Source organism: Microtus oregoni, unplaced genomic scaffold, assembly GCF_018167655.1.
Source record: "Microtus oregoni isolate MIOR12 unplaced genomic scaffold, Mior012 000038F_ref0000394, whole genome shotgun sequence".
NCBI lineage: Eukaryota > Metazoa > Chordata > Mammalia > Rodentia > Cricetidae > Microtus > Microtus oregoni.
Genome location: NW_024543097.1, coordinates 3,477,192 through 3,497,500, shown reverse-complemented (window position 1 = coordinate 3,497,500; position 20,309 = coordinate 3,477,192). Strand labels below are relative to the sequence as shown.

At 37.9% G+C, this 20,309-nt stretch overlaps 1 protein-coding gene across 23 annotated transcripts in view; it reads right to left on the bottom strand.

Moving 5' to 3' along the window:
* The window catches only part of Map2 (microtubule associated protein 2), a 275,825-nt gene that overhangs the window by 40,321 nt on the left and 215,195 nt on the right, over positions 1–20,309 (bottom strand). For 16 of the 23 annotated variants that reach the window (XM_041631827.1, XM_041631828.1, XM_041631829.1 and 13 more), the window contains 2 exons: positions 5,759–5,872; positions 3,555–3,632 (listed from right to left, as the gene is read on the bottom strand). In XM_041631827.1, the coding sequence (XP_041487761.1) occupies positions 3,555–3,632; positions 5,759–5,872 (192 nt within the window). Of the gene's footprint in view, positions 1–3,554; positions 3,633–5,758; positions 5,873–18,596; positions 18,716–20,309 lie in introns of those variants that run through there. The other 7 variants (XM_041631830.1, XM_041631836.1, XM_041631834.1 and 4 more) reach the window with 3 other exon arrangements.

The following is a 20,309-nucleotide window of genomic DNA, read 5'->3' as shown; positions in this document are numbered from 1 at the left end:
GAACAGTCAGTGCTCTTAACCACTGAGCCATATCTCCAGCCCCTTGGGAACTGTTTTTAATCATGCAATAATCTACTTCATTTAACAAGTGACTTTCAAAAGGATAGGATGACCTTGAGAACCTTGGCCTTTTCACATAGCTCTTCTGCATAACTATAGACTTCAGAAATGAGTTTTAGCTGATTCTGACTGAGGAATATTTTCCTTCTAGTTTGTGTTTACTTAAACTTTTTATTAACACATCTAAAATTTTATATTGGGCAAAACGAAGATTTGTCCTTCCAAACTCAGCCTTGGTTGATCAGACTGTTTTGGAACAAATCTGTAGTCATGTTTATGAGCATCTAGCGCTCATGGGCTACCAAGGACTGATTATTGCTGTTGTCTCATGGCACAGAGCAGAAGGCAGCTGACCCTGCACACAGTGTTCCCTACCATCTTTCTTCAATTTGCCAGCTTCTGGCCAAAGATTCCTCCGTGTCCTGGGGGGACTGCCACCCACAAATGCTACTTTCTGATAACAATTCTGCTGCCGTCTCTATGTCACTGGAAAATATCACCAGAATTCTGGATTAACTGCACAAGGCAGAAGGACCTCTGGTCTAGAGTATTCTCTTGGATTTTCACAGCCTTCTGTATTCTGACAGCTCAGTCCGGATGAGCTGCTATGACTAACAAGAAAGAGGAAAGGAGGTGGGGACACATTGTAGCTAACAGAGCCCTCTAGAGCAGCGCCATGATTTGCTTCCTATGAGAGCTACTTGTTAATTTTTTTCAATAAAATCTCTATTAGCTATTTCCCCAAATAAGGACACACACTGAGATATGAGATACACTAATATTACATAATTACAGTAAAAGGATGTTTTTAAAGTGATGAATGTCAAATTATTTTCAATGGAAGCATTCCCCTTTTAAATAAATGTCTGTTAATTAAGAAGCAAGAGTCCCCAGAGCCACTATTTACTCAATATGAATCAAAGTGCTCTCTTCCATTTGTATAAAAGGATCAGGTTGTGCCTGTCCCTGTGCCCTCAAAGTTGCTGGAGAGTTTGTGCCCTGGACGGGAAAGAATCTCTTAGACAATGGATGAAGCCCGCCTGCTTCTTCTCCCAGTAAACCTGCTGTCAGTAGTACACCACACTGCATCTTCAGCAACTCATTGAAAACTTAAGGAACCAAACAGTTCCTTCTTTTCTTGTAGCTTGTCACTCACTAGCTTGTTTTCTTAATTTAACTTTTTTTTAAAAAAAATCTGTTATTTGTTGAACATTAATTTTATTAGGGTTTGAGATAAAGGATCAATAGAACTTTGCCTTGATCCTTTTACACATTAAAGATGAGATTATCATCTAATTTAAATGAATTATGTAGGGTTTATAAAATATACGCATATCTTTTCACATAACTTAAAAGATAGTGATCTATCTTTTGATCTCTTTATGTATCTTAATGTCTCTTTTGAAAAAGAAATAAATGGAAAACACAGAGTAAGGTTTGAAATATAACTGAATGACTTGGAATGAGAAGGGAGGAGCATCTTCCCTGAATATACTGGACCAATGTGAGGAAGGCAATTCCTTACATTCTGATGTGAAACTGAAGCCATGTCTGATTTATTCATCTTCTCACCGTGTGTGACGTGTTCTCTGTAAGGAAGAGACCAAGTGGATCCCCAGACAGATAGGAGGAATCTCTGTGCTTTTCTGCTACAATTCCCACTGAGGAAGAGGAGTCAATAACCCGACCTCAAGCAGACTTTTGGAGTGGGTCAGCTCTGTGAACATCGTAGCCCTTTCTGGGTTAAGAGGATTCTTGGGCACCCTAATGGTTTTAAGTGGGAGTTCAGACACACTGAGAGAAATACAGCTGTCATGAGCAGCTTCCTACTGCATCTCCAGTAGACCATGAATGAAATCCAAGCCCTTGGCCCCAGCAAGTTAGTTACTACACTCTATTTCTTAATCCTTTCCCCCTTTCTCACTACTTGTTAGCCATGGCTCCCTGTCCTAGAACACAGCATCTTTGCCTCTACTTGTGTGCGTTTGCGCATCCTGTTTCCTCTGCCCCACTGTTTTCACCTGTGATCTACCAGTATTTCCTCTCATTTTGGAACTAGAAATACAAGAAAAGAAGGATCCCTTTTCTCTGTCCAGAGGCTGCTGTCCTTACCCTTCCTGGAGGTAATCCACTTGAATTATTTATAAGCTTATTTATTGTATTCTTTTTTCACCCTGCAGTTTGTTCTCTGAAAGGAAGGATTATGTATGTTTCGTCCTCAAGCCTTTGCTCAGAATTCAAAGTGTTTCTGGGACACTGTAGGTGCTCAACAAATATGGCCCAGATGACAGGAAAAGCATAAGTCAGTCCATACAGAATCTTTCAGATGTATAAAGGGTACTGTAAATGACGTTTAAGGAGATTAACTAATAGCAAATTGCTGCTATACACTAATTCCAGTTGCCATTTTCTTTTCACACAATGATTTTGCTTGTTTTCTGTTATTTCAGGTATCAGATCAGAAGGGGGTTGGTTTAATTATGAAAAAGCTTACCACAAAGAAGAGGCGTTGCTTAAAAATCTGGGACTAAAAAAAAAAAAACTGCCTCAGAGCTAACAGCATGTAGTCGAGTAATTTAGTTTTCTGTATTTAGGAAAAATTGAAATGAATCAGATTATGAATTATGACATGATAAATGTTTAGCGATGATGTTATTTATCTTTTACATGGCAAATGATCTCTGAAGAGACAACATGAGGAAAAGCAAATGAAAGAGAAGATGAATCAAATGGCCTTAGGGCATGCAAACTGACAATAAGCCACTGTTGTTCCTCCTCCAAAGATCAGCCAGCCTTTGCGTACATTCAGAGTCTGAAGCAGTGTGATCTAGGGCTTCTCAGCTCACATTCTGAATGAATGTTCTCAGAGCATGCTCTGTTTTGTCAATGAGAACTGAAATGCTGACGTGGTGTTCTGTGTGAAGCAAGTTCATAAATGTGTTCATGGACGGTAGTAGGTCTCAGTGGGGAAGCATCCATGGCTTCTAGTTCACTGCTCTCAGTATCTGTTCATTCATTAACTTCCTGGTTTATTCATTAATTTTTGGTGAGATTTTGCTATGGGGCAGGCCCTCGGGGCAGTCTTGGCAATATAACCATGAGTAAAGCACACAATTTCTGGCCCTTCCCTAAGAAAGTACTGACTCTTGCTGTCTTGGGATTGTATTTGTTATTTCTTTTCAGCTGTAAAAGGATTGTTATTTCGGTCCAACATCTCCACATTAAGCTAACTGCTTATAGTTATTCTAGCAACTTGAACACGGAGTTTTCACGTAGTCGATTTTTCCTTTTATATAATATTGACCATTTTCTTAAGCTTCTGATTTTATATAAAACACGGATTCTATTTTCATTTTTGGGCTTATTTGCTTCTTGACGCTCTGAGTTCACACCAGCCCTGTCTGCGCTACCTGGCACTCGTGTCCCTGGCTGTGGACTGGAGTTTATTGTTTACCCTGCTGGACAGCCTCAACCCTAGAAGGTCAAGAACATACCTTCCTCCACTGCAACTGCCCGTTCTGAGGCTGGCGATGGTGGTGGGGAAGGTGGCAGATGAGCTGTTTCCTCAGCTGCTGCAGATCAAACACAGAGAAGTGAGACAGAACAGTTAATTCTCTCAGTCCTGTGGTCCTCCAATCTGCAAACAGATTCCTAAGAAGCTCTTATCTTTACCTGATTTACCTGGTGACAACTTAGAAGATTAACATTTCGTATTTATAAAAAGCCTTTTCTGCATAAAAATGAGTTGGAAACAAATGAAAGAAAGTTCTATTGTATTTCTAAAAAAAAAAAGCCAAGAGGTGGTGGCGCATGCCTTTAATCCCAGCACTCGGGAGGCAGAGATAGGCGGATCTCTGTGAGTTCGAGGCCAGCCTGGTCTACAAGAGCTAGTTCCAGGACAGGAACCAAAAAGCTACAGAGAAACCCTGTCTCAAAAAACCAAAAAAAAAAAAAAAAAAAAAAAAAAAAAAAATCCAAGTTAAATTTGTAACTTCATTTAGCCCTGAGATACTACATTATAATACACCCAGGCAAGCATTTTGTTTGGGATTAGAATTGTCTAATCAAAAACAACAAACTTTTGAATGTTCTGCAAAGTCTATAAACAAATATTATCTTGATCATTCATAGTCACATTGCTTGATAAACATTTTAAAAGAGACTTCACCTCCAGTCTAGGTTAAACTTCCTTTATCTTTCACTGTCAGAAAGGAAGAGTGTGGTGGCCAGCCGACAAGCTCCACCCACCCAGTGGGGGCTGGGCCACTTCCTGGTTTGGGTATCACCGTGAATTAGCATATTGGGCAGGGCTCTGAACCGCCTCTGACTTCCTCCTAGACACTTACCTTCCTCGTGACCTTTCTATGCAGGGAAGGAGCTTCAAAGGCAATAGTTCTCGATGAATGCCAGTGGCTGGTCTATTCCATACATTACATGAACTCAAGTTTTATGATATAGTTGTACCTTAGAGGTGGCTTTGTGACATCAGGTGTTCAGCTCCTAACTCTGAGATTTGTGCCATGTATTTTTAAGATTTAAAATTTTGAAACTTGAATTTTATTTCAAAGAAACAAAGAACTGGAGTGGATGATAGATTAAAGGTTAACATTTTAAATTAGGTATTTTTTTTTCCAATTCTGTTCATGAGAAAGAAAGCCCTTGATATTAAAACACTCAGAATGATACATATTGACTATATTCTAAACTCTTAATCTGGAAAAGGAAAATATTCTTATTCTTGATTTTTAGTAGACATTTCAAGGATTCTTAATCAGGAAAAAATATTAAGGATACACTGAGCTATAAAATAGGAAAAAAAATTTTAGGATTTAGAAGCCATGCCTTTTGGCAGATTGGGCATATGTGTGTAGGAAATAGATAGACTGAATCCTAGAAAGTCTCCTTCCATCTATACATATATATCTCTCTACTTACCCACTTATCTAGGGTCTATCCCCTCTCTATTATCTAACTAATATATATATATTATATATATAAATTATAGTTGTTTAACTATATATATGTCTCAGTCTATCCACTTAGCTATATATGTATCTATTAATCATCTATGTAGCTGTAATTTATCTTTGCATCTATTACCTATCTATCATTTATTATTAATGTATTCATGTATCAACACACATATCTGTATATCTCTGTGCAGGGCAGCAAGCCTTTGGCTGAGAGCCCTCCTCAGCAATTATGTGTTGCATGGCTCTGTGGCACTGAAGGGCATTTATGACCATCGGAAAGGGCAAGGCTACTGAAGTGCCCTTAGGTGAGCTACATGGTCAATTCTCAAACCATAAGGTAAGTCTCTCCTATGTGATTCAAGTCACTGATGACTCTAACAAAGCTCTAGCTACTGGTTTCATGTAGTTGAACCCATAAGGAAAGATAGTCATTTCTAATGGAAGCTTCAGCTTACTTCATGTACATGGAGCCATAAAATCCTGATTTAATAAACAAAAAAGGGTTATCATGTCTAACAACAAATGTATTACCCTAAAACCTATCAATACAACTCAGTGAACCCATGAGGGGGTGAAAACAAGTCCTCCTTCTTCTGGTAGAGGTGGTAGGTGACTGCCTTATAGACGAGGTATGTACAAAGTTAAATAAATGCTGTGACGTAGTAGACTCTATGCTGTGACAAGGGGCAGCACATGCTTGTCCCGACCGAGGCTTTCGTATTTACCTAATGGCAGAGATGCGGATTGGTCTTTCTGTTGGGCTTCTTTTTCTTGTTCACCTTTCAGGACAGCTACAGCTTCAGCTGTGACTACTTGAACTATCCTCGCAGACACTTCTTCTGCAAATATACAGGAACAAAAGATCATATAGTGACCAGAAGTCCAACCGGAGAGCGTCAAGAATTGATCAACAGTATTTAAAAAGAACAACTTTAGGATTTGGGGATTCTCAGACGCATTAATTGTTCAAGGCAAGTCTAGCATTTAAAAGTCATCAGTTGAGGATGCTTCTTGAACTCCAGTGTTTTATGGAAAACTGGGAGCAAGAAAGGTAGTACAGACACAGCAGACATTGGGACAACATGATCCTTGTCTTCTAGATCATTCTTGAATCTTCTTATTAGCACTGATGCAACATTTAGTATCCTTCAGCAGCATTTAGCACACCACAGAGGGAACTGTGCTGAGAGATATGTGATTACCTATCTGGTAAACATCAACAGTCCTGGGTAATTTCTTTTGATACCCACACAATTCTTGAGGCCATTCTCACCAAGTTTTGGGCTAGACTGGATACTTAACACAGTTCGAATATTTTTTTTCTTTGCAAAAGGGTAGAAAACGAATATAAAAGTTTTTGTTCATGTTAGTCACACAAATTAGAAATAAACCATACTCCACACTATGATTGCCAACTTTAAAAAGGCACAGTTACTTTATATACTTTGTAAGAATTTGACACATTTTAGAAGAGTATCATTTAAACTGGAGTCCTAAGTACTTGAGCATTAATTAACTTTCTATCATCTACAACATTTTTATATGAGTTGAAGCTCTTTTTATTGAGAAAATATTAATAAAAAGCACAATTATCATTAGCTTATGTGACAAAATTATAATTAAGCCTTGTTACAATATTTCAATCTTTTGTGCAGGACTGCATGTTGGTATCAACCAAAAATTACTTTAATTGTTTATAACATAATAGAACTTGAGACATGCAGAATGGATTCATACAAAATAGACAAAATGGCATTGTGGGCATTTTATAAAGGAATTTTAAAACAGTCCAAGTAGAGACAAGGAAGCAGAGAATTGAAGGCATGCATGCCCCTGGTCCATGTCACCAGATTCACGCTTCACAAACACACTGTAACACATTATCATGTTTCATTGGTGACCAGAAACTTAGTTTCTATTTATTTTGGAAAAGAAATCCTAAGAGATTTGAATTTTTTATTTTTGTTTTGGGGAAAGCTAATTTAGAAATGTACTTTTGGTTTCCAGTGAACATAACTTATGAATGAGGTGACTTTATTTTTGGACACGTTTAGTATATTTGTCAGAAAATAATTTTAACATGATCTTGGAAGGCTTGTTAAACTTTCATATTTCTTAAAAAGTTTATCAGGAGCTGGATATGTAGTGATACAGTGTTTGCCTTGTATGCATAAGACTTTGGGTTCAAGTCCCAGCATCCATTTTTGATTTAAAAAATTCTATTTTAAGACTAATCAGATAACATACGAGGAAGCCAAGTTCATATTGGGTTAACTAATGTGTTATGGTTGTTTGGAATAATAAAATTATTAAATCTTTTCAAATAGAAAATTATATGCCTTCTATTCAAAACTTCACTGTATTTGGAAACATGACCCTGACCAGGAGCTTGGGGGTTTCATATGGTTCAGTGAATTTATAATCTTCCTTGAAAGAGGCAAAGTAATTTATCAACAAGATATTAATGGTAGTTTTCCCTACGAAGCAAGAGATTTTTTTTTATTTCCCCAGCAGAAATGTAATTAGATCTCTCCTGGGTGAATTCTGCATCCCCATTGCCTGGCTCTTGGGATAGGAGCAAATTCACTCAGGGCTTGGGTTAGCTCACGGATAATTAAGAATAAATGTACCAAAGAAACACAAATGATCAAGTATGACAATCATAGAATCAAACTAATAAAAGTGAAATTATAAAGACTCTTGTCTTATATATATGCTCATTGTTTTTATATATTTAATCATGTATGACATCTTTCATTCATCCTACGTATATCTCTATTGCTTCCATCCATCTATCCACTCACCCACCCACACACAAACCATATTTTTTACCTTTTTAAGGGGTAACTATCCTTTAGGATAAGTTTTTAAGGAACTATTGAGATCTTAGTTCAGTGGAATATGGTTCTGTACTGAAGGATTTCTACCATCTAGTTATTTTATCCTGATAAATTCACTAGAACTCATTGTGCTTCTCACAAAATGGAACAAGGAATAGCCTTTGGTGCATGGGATGATGTGGGATCTCAGCTAGGTAGTTACATAATACGTAACAGACAGCATGCCAAGAATCCTTGATGAAAGAGATGTCCAGATGGTTCTTACCACTTCAATATCTCACTAGCAGCCATGGCAGTATATTCTGAGAAACTAGTCCCACCAGGCTAGCATTATTATGACTATCTCTTGATACCATAACTCATTGTTGTTAATATTTGTGTCTATAATGATGGTCAGAAGAAGTATTTTTCAAAGACAAAGTTTTGAAGGAAGAAAACACTCTTTTTTCTCTTTCTCATTTCTTTTTCTTTCTCCCCCCCTCTTTCTCTCTCTCTTTCTTTCTAATTTTTGCTCTCAAACTTGGTTGCATAAATTCTGGGGCCCCAACTATTCAGAATGCCTATCATCAAGTCCAACTCTGGACTATGACCTAGATGGAGTGCCAAGGAGCTAGCTGGCCTGAAAGCTCACTAGAACAATCAGCAGCAGGACATCTCCTGTAGGTAAGAGAGCAAAAGACATTTTTTTCACTGTTTGTTTTATCCACCTTCTCTTTTTCTTTTTCAAATACATACACAATTTATGACTAGAAATTGACTATTGAGAGGATTAAAAATGTATTATACATAAATTAATTATCAACATTACACAATTGAAAGGTAATATTGACTACTATAGTTGAGAGTTTAATACTGCTTATTGTTGACTATTGGATAGTATGAGAATACATGACATAAAGATAGAGGATGAGAACCGTAGAGACAGGTCATCAGTTAGGGAAATATTTGGAATACCTCCTTGCTTCAATGCCTGGCACTGGCTACCAGATACTGTGTCAGGCTTTTGTCTCTTACAAAGGGGGGTGTCTCAATTAACCTAGCACCACTGTGCTACCATACAGCTCAGCACTTACAGCTGCTCCAGGCCCTTGTCGTCCTCCTGCAGACTACCCACACCACACCGTCCCGAGGACCTTGTTGTTTTTGTCTTCATCATGGCAGAATTTTAAAGGCAGGCCCAGGATCTGGGCATGGTGCATCTTCATACTATGGTTACTGTGATATTAGCCCACTAAAACCCAATTAATTAATAAAATTGATGGGGCTGACAACCTTTCAACAGCTCTGAAAATTCTAGGCTGCATCTTGAGTGAAGATGGAGCATTATTGGTAGACCCAGTAAGTGTTGAATGTGCAGCCCGTGGGTCTGGATCAGGACCAGCTGTGCCTCCTCGAACATGCAATGGTTCACCAGTTAGACTGTGAGCACAAAATCCAGGCAAATCGGCATATGCCCAGACACATATTTTTGTTGATTTCTCGCAGCTTGTTAAAAGTGAACCAAGATGCATTGACAGTAAATTCAACCATATGGCTATAAAAACCACTAAATGTTTCTTCTTTGAAGAGTCGTGGGTACAATAATGGTGTGTTAAAAGAAATGACAAATCAGTCTACCGTACACTTGGTGAAAAAGGAAAACAAAACAATTTAAGACAGAATGCTCCTGTCAAGAAGGTTTTTCTCAGTAGGGTACAAAATGGTTGCCTAGGAGACCAATGTTAATTGCTGCTGCTGTTGGAATCTAGTCAACAAGGAGAGCACTGTGTAGTTCGCAGTGCTCTGCTAAACAAACACCCTCCATAAATTCACGAAGAAGGAAAAAACGAAAATTCCTTGCTTCTTGCTTAATTTGGAGACTAAATGGCTCCTATGAAAGCATTTCCTTGAATCCACTAGTCATGAAAGCATTGAAAGAACAGATTGTTGGACAGTTTTGTTTGTTTGCTTTCCTTGCATCTTTGCATTAATTAAGGAACCGGGCATTGACACAGCCCACCCTTCAGACCTCTGCTGATGCACAGTGTCACCATGGCAACACTGCAGCCCCACAGCTTTGCTCAGCAGCCTTTCTTCTGAATATTTCTTCTAAGATCAAAACAAGGCTCCACCTATTCAAGAGGGCAAGTACATTGAAAGTAGAGTCAACTTATAAAGACAGACATTTAAGAAAAGAGATCAGAGTTCAATTTTTTGGTTTTTGTTTTCTGGAAGGGGTTCATTTTGTGTCATTCCTGGGAGAGACAAAAATGTTTCTCCCCTGCACACAATTGTTTTTGAAGTCCAAGGTAATCTTATGGAAGGACATGTTTTGTTTGTCTTCACTCTTATGTTCCAAAAGTGGCCACAGATTATTGACTGATTCTTCTATGACCCCTCATAAAGCCTCCCTTTTGATAGCCACGTCCAAATCAGTAAGGATTGTGGTTATAGAAAGATTTCCTTTTCTCTTTTCAAAAAAATATTTTAAAATTATGTGTATGAAAAAATTTCATGTATGTGTCTATTTCTACATGTGGATATGTGCAAGTGATGGTTTGGATCTCCTGGAGCTGGAATTAGAGTCAGTTGTGAGCCATCTGGTTAGATGCTGGGATTTGAACTCAGGTTCTCTGTAAGAGCAGCACACATCTGATGGAGGAAGGTCATTGGCTAATAAAGGCACTGCCCTGGCCCATTTTATTGGTTAGAGGATAGGTGGGAGGAGTAAACAGAACAGAACGCTGGGAGGAAGAGGAAGTGAGGTCAGAGACGCGACAGCTCTCCTCTCCGGAGCAGACGCCTGAGAGAGACGCCATGCCCCGCTCCCGGGATGAAGCTCTGACCCAGGATGGACATGGGCTAGAATCTTCCTGGTAAGCGCACCTTGGGGTGCCATACACAGATGATTAGACATGGGCTAAATTAATATGTGAGAATTAGCCTAGAAGAGAATGGGCCAAACAGTGTTTAAAAGAATACAGTGTCCGTGTAATTATTTCGGGGCATAAGCTAGCCGGGTAGGCGGCCGGGGTGTTGGGGACGCAGCCCCGCCGCCGCCCTTATTACTACACACATCATACTCTTAATTGCTGAGTCATTGGTCTACCCCTCCCCACTCTCTCTATTCCTACCTCAATTTATATGTTCAAAGCCATCATCCTACCTAGAGTATACCTTGGCATACTCAAATGAATTCTTTAGAGATTTAACTGGGCTGCCCTGATTTTCAAATTTGGTTAAGGAGAAAGGTATAACAAATTAAGATAAATAGCAGTGAGGGAAGACCACAGCCTGATGGTAATGCATTGAGTTAAAAGTAATTAGACAAGCGTAGATCAGAAACAACACCTTTTGGAAATTTTTTTTTTAAAAAACTCCAGCTGATTATTACAAATGTCTTGAATAGGCAAACGGTTTTTTTAATTAATTAATTAATCATGTATACAATATTCTGTCTGTGTGTATGTCTGTAGGCCAGAAGAGGGCACCAGACCTCATTACAGATGGTTGTGAGCCACCATGTGGTTGCTGGGAATTGAACTCAGGACCTTTGGAAGAGCCGGCAAAATGCTCTTCACCACTGAGCCATCTCTCCAGCACCCCCTTTTGGAAAATTTTATTTCTAAATTTAGTATCCAAGATAGAAACAGAAGGGAAAATATTTAAGTAAAAGACACATAGTTAAGTGAATATGGTCCCAGCCTAGATTTATACTTACACTTTCTAGTTTAAGGTTTGGGGCTGATTTCTAGTCTTATTGTACATATACATATTTATGCTGCTACCTGTAGTTTATATAATAGAAACGTGATAATTAAGTAAAGTATAATATTTTACTCATCCAAAAAATTGGGTAAACATAAAATTAATGAAGAATTTACTTCTTGAAAATTTCAAACAGCTTTTATCACAACTAATTAAATATAATCATTTTTAGCATTGGGGGAATGATAACACCAAATGAGGGATTTAAATGTTCTATGTCATATCTTATTAAAAATGCACTATTCTTTGCAGACTTTTGAAAACTTGTAGTGTCTTCTCTGCTAGATCTTGAAACATACTATGCTGTCAAATGACTGAATTATAAAACATTATTAGAAACATTAATGTGAAGATAAATTATTGGTAAAACAATGAGAGCTTGAATAAATCTACCCTTAAAAAGAATAACTGTGGGATACACGGAACATATATGTGTATGCATGCAAGTGCCCATCTGTGTGTGTGAGCACTGAACTATGTAGGACTTCCTTCCAGCTTTAAAGGGCTCATCTCAATGTTGTAATTAAGACTATCTCAATGTTATAATAAAATAATTTCTAAATTATCGCATCATAGTTGTATAACTAATTTTTCCATTGGATCTGGTGCAGAGTGAGACCGGGAGTGAAGGTGGGCTTTCATGTCATGAAGGAAGTAGTGTTTCTGCAGCTACAAAATGCAGAAATGACTGGGGGCAACAATATGATAACAAAGGGAACAAATATAATTTCTTCTATATCAGAAATAGTCTTTACTAGTTACCTATGTTATGCTTATAGCCTTTTCTATCATAACCAGTGTTATTGTTTTATGGTTTGCACCATAAAGTTAGTGAACACTTGCTTCCTTTCTCTTGCTTATCCTCAGCATGACTTGATCAAGTTATGGAAGCTCTTATATAATTTAAGAATCCCTATATATAAAAATTACTTTGTTCACTCAGTCATCATACAGAGAAGGCAACATGACTTCTGCATAAGTGCAGTTTGATTAAATGTCCAGTCATAACACAATTTCTGAGAATGAATTTGCCATTCTCAGCAGCAACATCAGCTTTGCCTCATGAGTTACAGACTAAGCAGGTGATTGTCTATATTCTAACCACACATTTTAGACACAGTAACTGTATAAAATATTTTCTTTGTTCTAGCACTTGAAAGGATTTTAGTATATGTTACTTGTAGTATATCTTTATATTTTTCAAAATCTAATGACATATGTACATATAACCACTGTTCACAGTCTTAAAAACTACCATAAAATTAGAAGAATTGAAATACTGATGGTAGAAAAGCATGAGAGGAATATACCTCTATTATTAATAGTATAATAAAATAAAAGTTCAGCCACAGCACAATGTAAGTGGATACCTTCACTGGAAACTTCCAGACAAGTACAACTGATGAACAATAAACACATTCTGCTAGGACCAACCAATTAGTAGCAAAATGGAATGACTTTCCAAGAGCATAGTTCTAAGTAGGAAAAGAAATGCAGTGTTCAATATCGCCTTTATAGTTGATATAATCATAAAAATAAAAAGAAAAGCCTTTGATGATTTCTAAAATTTTTTGTGAAAAATATTCTAAAGCAATGATTAATTTTCATGGACTGATGAAAGTATCTCTCCAACTGTAAGATTTATGGGAGATATGTAAGAAACAAGCAGTAGTAGTCCAAAAAAAAATCTGTACAAACTTACGAATGTCATAAAATATACCCAGGGGAGCCACTTAAATAAAAGTTTGCAGAGATGACTTTGCTTCAATGTTGTTTACTTTTTTCAATCTCTATTAGTATTTAGGTATATTTCAATTTCTATTACTGCATTTATCCTCTGACTAGGAGCCTAGCAGAGAGAGAAGGGTGCATGCACTTTGATGGAGTAGTAGAGTAAGGATGGAAGATAATTGGCCATCAGGGTGGGCATGCTGTAGGGAAAGGTGAGCAGGCTTTGTAAGAGGGAAGTGGGTGAGCAGCATCATATGGGCTCGTTGATCACTGACAACTTAAAGGAAAGGGAATGGAGAAAGCTATCAGAAAAGTGCTCAAGGCAGGTTTGGTTTCCTTCTCAACTTTGCTTAGGGCAGGAGAAAGAGGCTGTTGTAGCATATGCTGTACTCTAAAATCACAGACAGAGATTGATTTAGTAAGGGGATCAGAAGCCTATGGAAGACGTTTATAGAGCTTCCTGAAAACATGGAAACTCAGATTTCCCATGAAATCCTACAACTTTCGTACGAAAATATCATTGATAACCGGTTCCTGTTTCTAAGAGTATACCTAAGCCTGCCTGGTTTCTCTACCTTGAAGAACCACTGATCCCCAGCGTCTACAGCCACCTTCCATCCCTCCGAAGTGTTTTACATGAATTGGTAGTGTGGGGTTACTGTTTTACAGAAAAGGTAAAGCAGAAACACTCCTAAGGACCCACCTCACCTTTGCTCCCTTTTTTTTCAATTTTTCATTATGTAACGGGGAAAAGTAACATGAAACAAAGGTGGAATGACTTGGTTCAACAAAATTTATATACTAACTGGTGACTCATCTGAAAATCTGTAGACCATAGTGGAAGGAATATCTCGATGTTGTAATTAAGACTATCTCAATGTTTTAATAAAATCATTTCTAAATTATCATATCATAATTGGTTAACTGTTTTTTCCATTGGATCTGGTAAAGACTCAGACCCTGTGCTTCTGTAGAGGTTCACTATCCCTTCTGTCACTCCAGAGAATTGAGGCACAGAGGACTCGGAACATTTCCCCTTAGTGAAGACAAGCTCAATATTTTCTCAATGTAATTTATAAAGGAGGATTCATTTTTAAATTTGTGAACTGATACTGGTCATAAAATGTGCATTCACCTTTGACACCAACAGCCAAGTTCTTGAGCATAATCCCAAATGTACTTGATTCCGATGTACAAATTAAATGTGGGCCAGTGAGAACTGAATACTTTCTTACACTGTGTTGACAGGTCATTGCATGGAAACGGGATGACTGTTAGCCCAACTAAATGAACTTGCCCTCCTAAACAATGATTTTCATAGTGGTGACATTATGGGTTGCAATGTAATCATTTGTTTCCTATAATAATAAGGACTTAGAAGAGTTAGAGAAGATATGGCCCAAAGACAATATCTAACACGCTTTATGATACTGTTTGAGCATAGTGCCTTTTTTCATTTTTTTTTTTTGAGGAAAAGGTCAATTTTCACAGCTCATTGGTGTCTATCCATAGTCCCCGTGTCAATGAAAGACAAAAAAGGGGTGGGGAGAAAGAAAAGCTAAGAAGTTTTACATCTCAACACGGGTGTCATCTTTCAGAACAGCACCAAGAACAGCAAGTGCAGTCTAGTGGGATTTATTTTTCAGTCCTGGGGATTAAACCCAGGCTCTCACACATCCAGGCAGTGAGACTTCACTGGGATCCATTCCAATCCTCATCCAGTCTTTTCAATGTTTCAGGGCTTTGCTCCATTTTTAAAGGAAGAGGACCATTTGGTCATGTAAATAAAACACGCTCCAAGGAGAACACATATTCGGTCAATTCTTTGACCTTCTTTGCTGCTTATAAAGGAAACAGGTATTTGTAATTCAACTTATGCAAAAAGAAAAGAAATGATACATCGCAGGAAGCCCTTTTTAAACAATGAGTTAAAATAAATCCATCATTAAAAAAACCCCACATTTTCCTAGGACTGGGATGTAGGTCAACAGAAAAGAGGTTGCTTATAAGAACAAGGTCCTAGGTACAATGGTCAGTCCTGTCTACAAGCAAAACTTATTTTTCCTATAGTCCATTTATAATTTCCCTATTTCAATATAGAAGTACTGTGTACTATCTAAACCCTTACCATTTGCAAGTCATTTCATAGACCCAGAGATGAAACAGGGAAAATGGACGTCTCTCAGTTTTTGCTGAGATGACTTTCAAAATCAGGCTATTAGCTTTCAATGTCAGTATCACTACACTGCTCTAAGTGAGTACAGTTAAGACCATGATGGAGAACACACAACGTGATTCAAGGCTCAGATCGACCTTTTGTCAGGATTGGGATTTGCTGTGTTCTTGACCCATAACAACAAATCAGTCTTTACCTTACAACCAGAGGATCCAAAAAACTTGCATGTCTGTGTTTCCATCTCAAGCTATTTTTGGGAAATTTCCAATCCAGGTCAATGTTACATTGAGTTTAATTTTGTAAAAATGAAAATAGAGAGCTACTGGGCATCTGTATGATTCCTATCTGTTAGAATTTTATGTCTCTCAGGAGTTTGCTGATCTTAACTTTTCATATTATTTCCCACTTGGCAGTTATCAAGCAGCTGTCTCTGATTAGATGTTACATATTTTCGCTATTCCCAACCCTCTAACCCTAACCCCCATTATTAGAGAAAGTCCCTTCTGGCAGCATTTCCCCCACAAAGCATTATAGAGGTACTTTTAAATGTTTTTCTGCTGTAACCAACAGCTCTCTCATCTTCACAATGAATCCAGCCTCGTCTCAAAGATTCTCAATTTATTCTTTCATCGCCAGTATATTGTTCTGATTCAGCCTTTCCCACGAATTCATTACTCACACTGCAGTATCCTTTTTGGAGCACAATTTTGTCTATGTGATTCTCATTCTTAACTCTACACATGGATTCTCAATCTCTTTCTGTATTAACTAGAATATTTATTAGCACCTACACCAGGAAATAGAGTAATATATGTCAAACGAAAAGAGAAAAGCAGAGTACAAATTCGAACATTTACAATCTTGGAATAAAAACTAGTTAATAGATAACCTCAGTAGAAGGGCACCTGAAGGGTGCTCTTAGCAACATATAACCATAGTCCATACAGGTGTTTCTGAAAGCCTCACCGGAGAATGAGAACACAGCAGCTTTCTGCCATCATAGACTGGCATGGTACCATGCAACTGTGATACAAAAAGAAGGTTTTTAGTCCATTGAGAAGGCTGATCATTCAGGCTGGAGAAGCCTGTAAAGAAAGGCAGAACACATTTGCCAGTCCAGCCCTGATCTGCACTTCCTATTTAGACTCAAGTCTGATATTCAGGATGCTCTACTATCGATGATTTTTTTCCTGGAGTTTAGATCCTCTCTACCTTATCTACCTAAGTTTAATGCTTTGTGAAATTTTGAGTATCCTCGCAATACATTTTAAATATTGACATTTTGCTTTCATATTTGTATTCTAGTAAGCACCTAGCATTTGCATAATGGTTAAAAGTTGAAGGAGAGCCCAAAGCACACACTGTTTTTTTTTTTAAGGTCCTAACTGTATTTTTTATGAGTGTAGTTGAACAGTGTGGCTCATTTTCTGACAGTTGCTGCATAGTGAGCTGGTAGCATGCAGGTCAGCCTTTTCTCCCGGGATTCACACGCCTGGTCAGATAAGACTAACAGAACCAGGGTTGTAAAGCGGCGCCAGTTGTTCTGTTCTCTGCTTCTGCTATGAATTTACATCTTCCCCCGAGAGCAGGTGCAAATGCTCTTTGTAATGTGCTAAGGAGCAATGAAGCATGAAGGTGCCAGGAGGAAGGAAAGAGCTCTACACACTAAAGCAGAAAATCAGTGTATCTAGGTAGCTTGTGGAAAAAAGAGGGGAGTGTCGACTGAGAAATATTCCCCTTTCCAACTGCAACAAAAGAAAACTAAAGCCCAGATACTTGTCATTAAGTGCCAGATACTTCTGATAAAAACTAGCAATATTGCCAAAGTATGTATGTGTATATATATATATATACATATATTTATATATTTATGAATGCATGGACATGCACATATATTCCACTATAAAGTTTAAACAATACATTATTGCTTGATGATTCATAAATTCTTAAGATACCTGGAAAATTATTGTTGAAAATACTACATTTCTTTCTTTTCCAATCTCTCTCTCCTTCCCTCCCTCCCTCCCTCTCTATGTCCTTTTTTTTTTTTTTTTTGGTTCGTGAGGAAAGAATACTTACAAATAGAGGGAATATCAAAAGGTCTTCTATACTATTAATCAAATAAAAGGCTCACCATAGTCTAAAAATGAATCTCAGAAGAGCCACTTCCTTTACTTATTATTTTCCCATATTCATTTTAAATGAAAAAGATCTTATGAACTGAAAAGAATTTTTCTTTAAATGGAGATTTTTCTTAACCCTCAGAGATTGGAAAGCAATGAAAGAAATCACAATGAGAAAAGGCAACAGCAAATTAGAAAGGAGAAAACACAATAATACTTTAGAAAATACAGAATAGGGGAAAGTTTCAAAAATATAAAATATAATTAAATTATACTTATATTTAATACAATATATGTATGGGTGTATGTATGTGTGAGCATGTGTGTATATGTATGTATATGTGTGTGTGAATGTGTACATGTGTGGTGTGTGTTGTATGTGTGTATGTAGAGCTTTGCTTATCACAACTCCAAAGTCTATAGGTATTTAAAATTCCAAAAAAGAAAATAATATTCCAATTTGTTGAGTCATTGGGTTTGATAAAAGCAGTTTTGAGAAACTGATTTTTCTAACATTTTGATTCAGAATTACTGGCTTAAGACAATGTCATCTCCCTCTGACTGAGAAGCAAACATCATGGGATAAGCACCATGCAACTGCATATTTAAATGAGAAACTTTTTTCAGTGCGCATCCTTTCCTCTATTTTGAAAGCCATCGAAAGATCTAGCTGGGATTACCTGGTATATAGAAGCCCATCCTTTTCCGGAAGCAAGAGTCAGCATTCTTTATGATCCTGTCCATGTAAACTGGGCCGGATAGGCTCAGACCCAGTAGGCATCAACACAACAAGCCACATAGTATGACAGAAATGAACACCCACACCCAATTCATCTGCTAGAGACCACAGCGGACAAAGCAAACAATATATACAAACCTTGTAGAACTGTCTTAATTTAAAAAAAAAAAAATCTCTCTCCCATTCTTTCCAGCCCAAATGCCTAACCTTCATGAGGTCCCCATTTTCTGGCTTCATTCACCGGTGCCGACAGGCCTGGCGCTTTGCAGTAAGGCTGTGTGTTTTTCTGCAGATCCACCCTTGAATGCTAAGTAACTGCTCTGCACACGCCTCTCTCTGCGGAGCTCAGGGAAATGGCAGCCAGAGCAATGAGTGGTTGGCATGGCAACAAGAAGAAGAAAATCTGCAGCCTTTTGTATTGTTAGAACTGCTTGTTTATTCGCCTCAGGGACTGATGAGGATAGCTTTAGTCATTTTGCTGGAGAAATGGCACTGCACTATTTGGCTCTGTATAATTAATATAGTATATGCCATAGATCGTATTTTAGAAGGGATCTCAATTTAGAAATGGAGGCAGGGAGGATGGGGGTAACAAAAAGCAGGCTTCACTTTTCTAAGATATCAAAGGGAGAACAGAGAGAACGTTAGAGCTATCTGCGGCTTTCATATGAGTGATGCCAACCTTGCCCCTCATCACGCTATTATGTACTTTCCAGCTTCAATATGTAATCTTTGCAACAATAAATGTATTGCCTGGGTCTGTCTGTCATGGGGTTGCTTGAGTGTTGGGGATGTTAAAATATAGGGAAGGCTATGCTATCTCCTTGGTAGGGGGCAGATCTAGAAATATAGACATGCCAGGAAAAAAGGCATCGTAGAAAATAGTTAGGAGAAAGGTAAAGCAATACCCTTCGATTTTTATATTTACCCTAAGTGATATCCAAAAAAGAATCATTTCATTCCATGACTTGTTTTGTCCCTATCAACATTCAAACACCATGCCTGAGGTCAGTTGACGTCACCAAAGTCTGCTTTGGATCACTTGCATATATTGACACCTATAAAAGTCTGTTTCTTCTTTTCCTCCTTTCTTTCTCCACTTTGGAGGAAATTGAGAATCACACTTAGGATTTTATGCCATGGACTCGGAGTTTACCTGTGAGTTATGTAAGAGAAATGCAGATGTTGCCTGCCATGGAAGACTGTTGCGAGGGGCGGTAGACTAGTTGCCTTCTACAAGGCAGGAAGCCTGGACCCTGTTAGCAAATGCTCTTAGAGGTTGACTACACTTGAGTAGGGTTAGACGAGAAGGCTCGTCTTCTAGATTCCTTCCAAATAACCATTGTATTATTTGAAACAATGGCAAGGGAATGGCCAGGTTCCAGTAATGTTTTCCAACAAAAGACAAATGCTAATATTTACAAGATTAATTCTGAAAGCCAAGAAAAATAACCTCAATCTAAAGAAATCTTGAAAGCCTCGACAGTCAGTGGCCTGCTTAGAAGGTAAATAAATGATAAAGTATACACAACATTTACATGTCTTTTCTTGGGGAACAGACTGCTCAGAATGAAACCAGGTTTCACAGGGTTCCTGGCCCTTGGGTTCTTCATCCAACACCCTCATCTTCTAAACGTGCATCTCTGAATAACTCTTTTAAGTAGTCTGTGCCCTAATTTTCTCATTTGAAAATGAAAACATGAATGACAGATACCTCTGTGGATATCTCAAAATGGCATAATGTGATCAAAGTAGTGTACAAACTGGAGAGCCATGTGGAAACTGTGATGCTATACAAATTTCCAAGTTGTGGTTCTAAGTACACAATTATCCTTGATGGTGGAAAGATCCCTGTAACATCAACACATTGTTCAGGTCCTTACATAAAATGCCATGTTTGCTTGAAGCCTCTGAAATCCT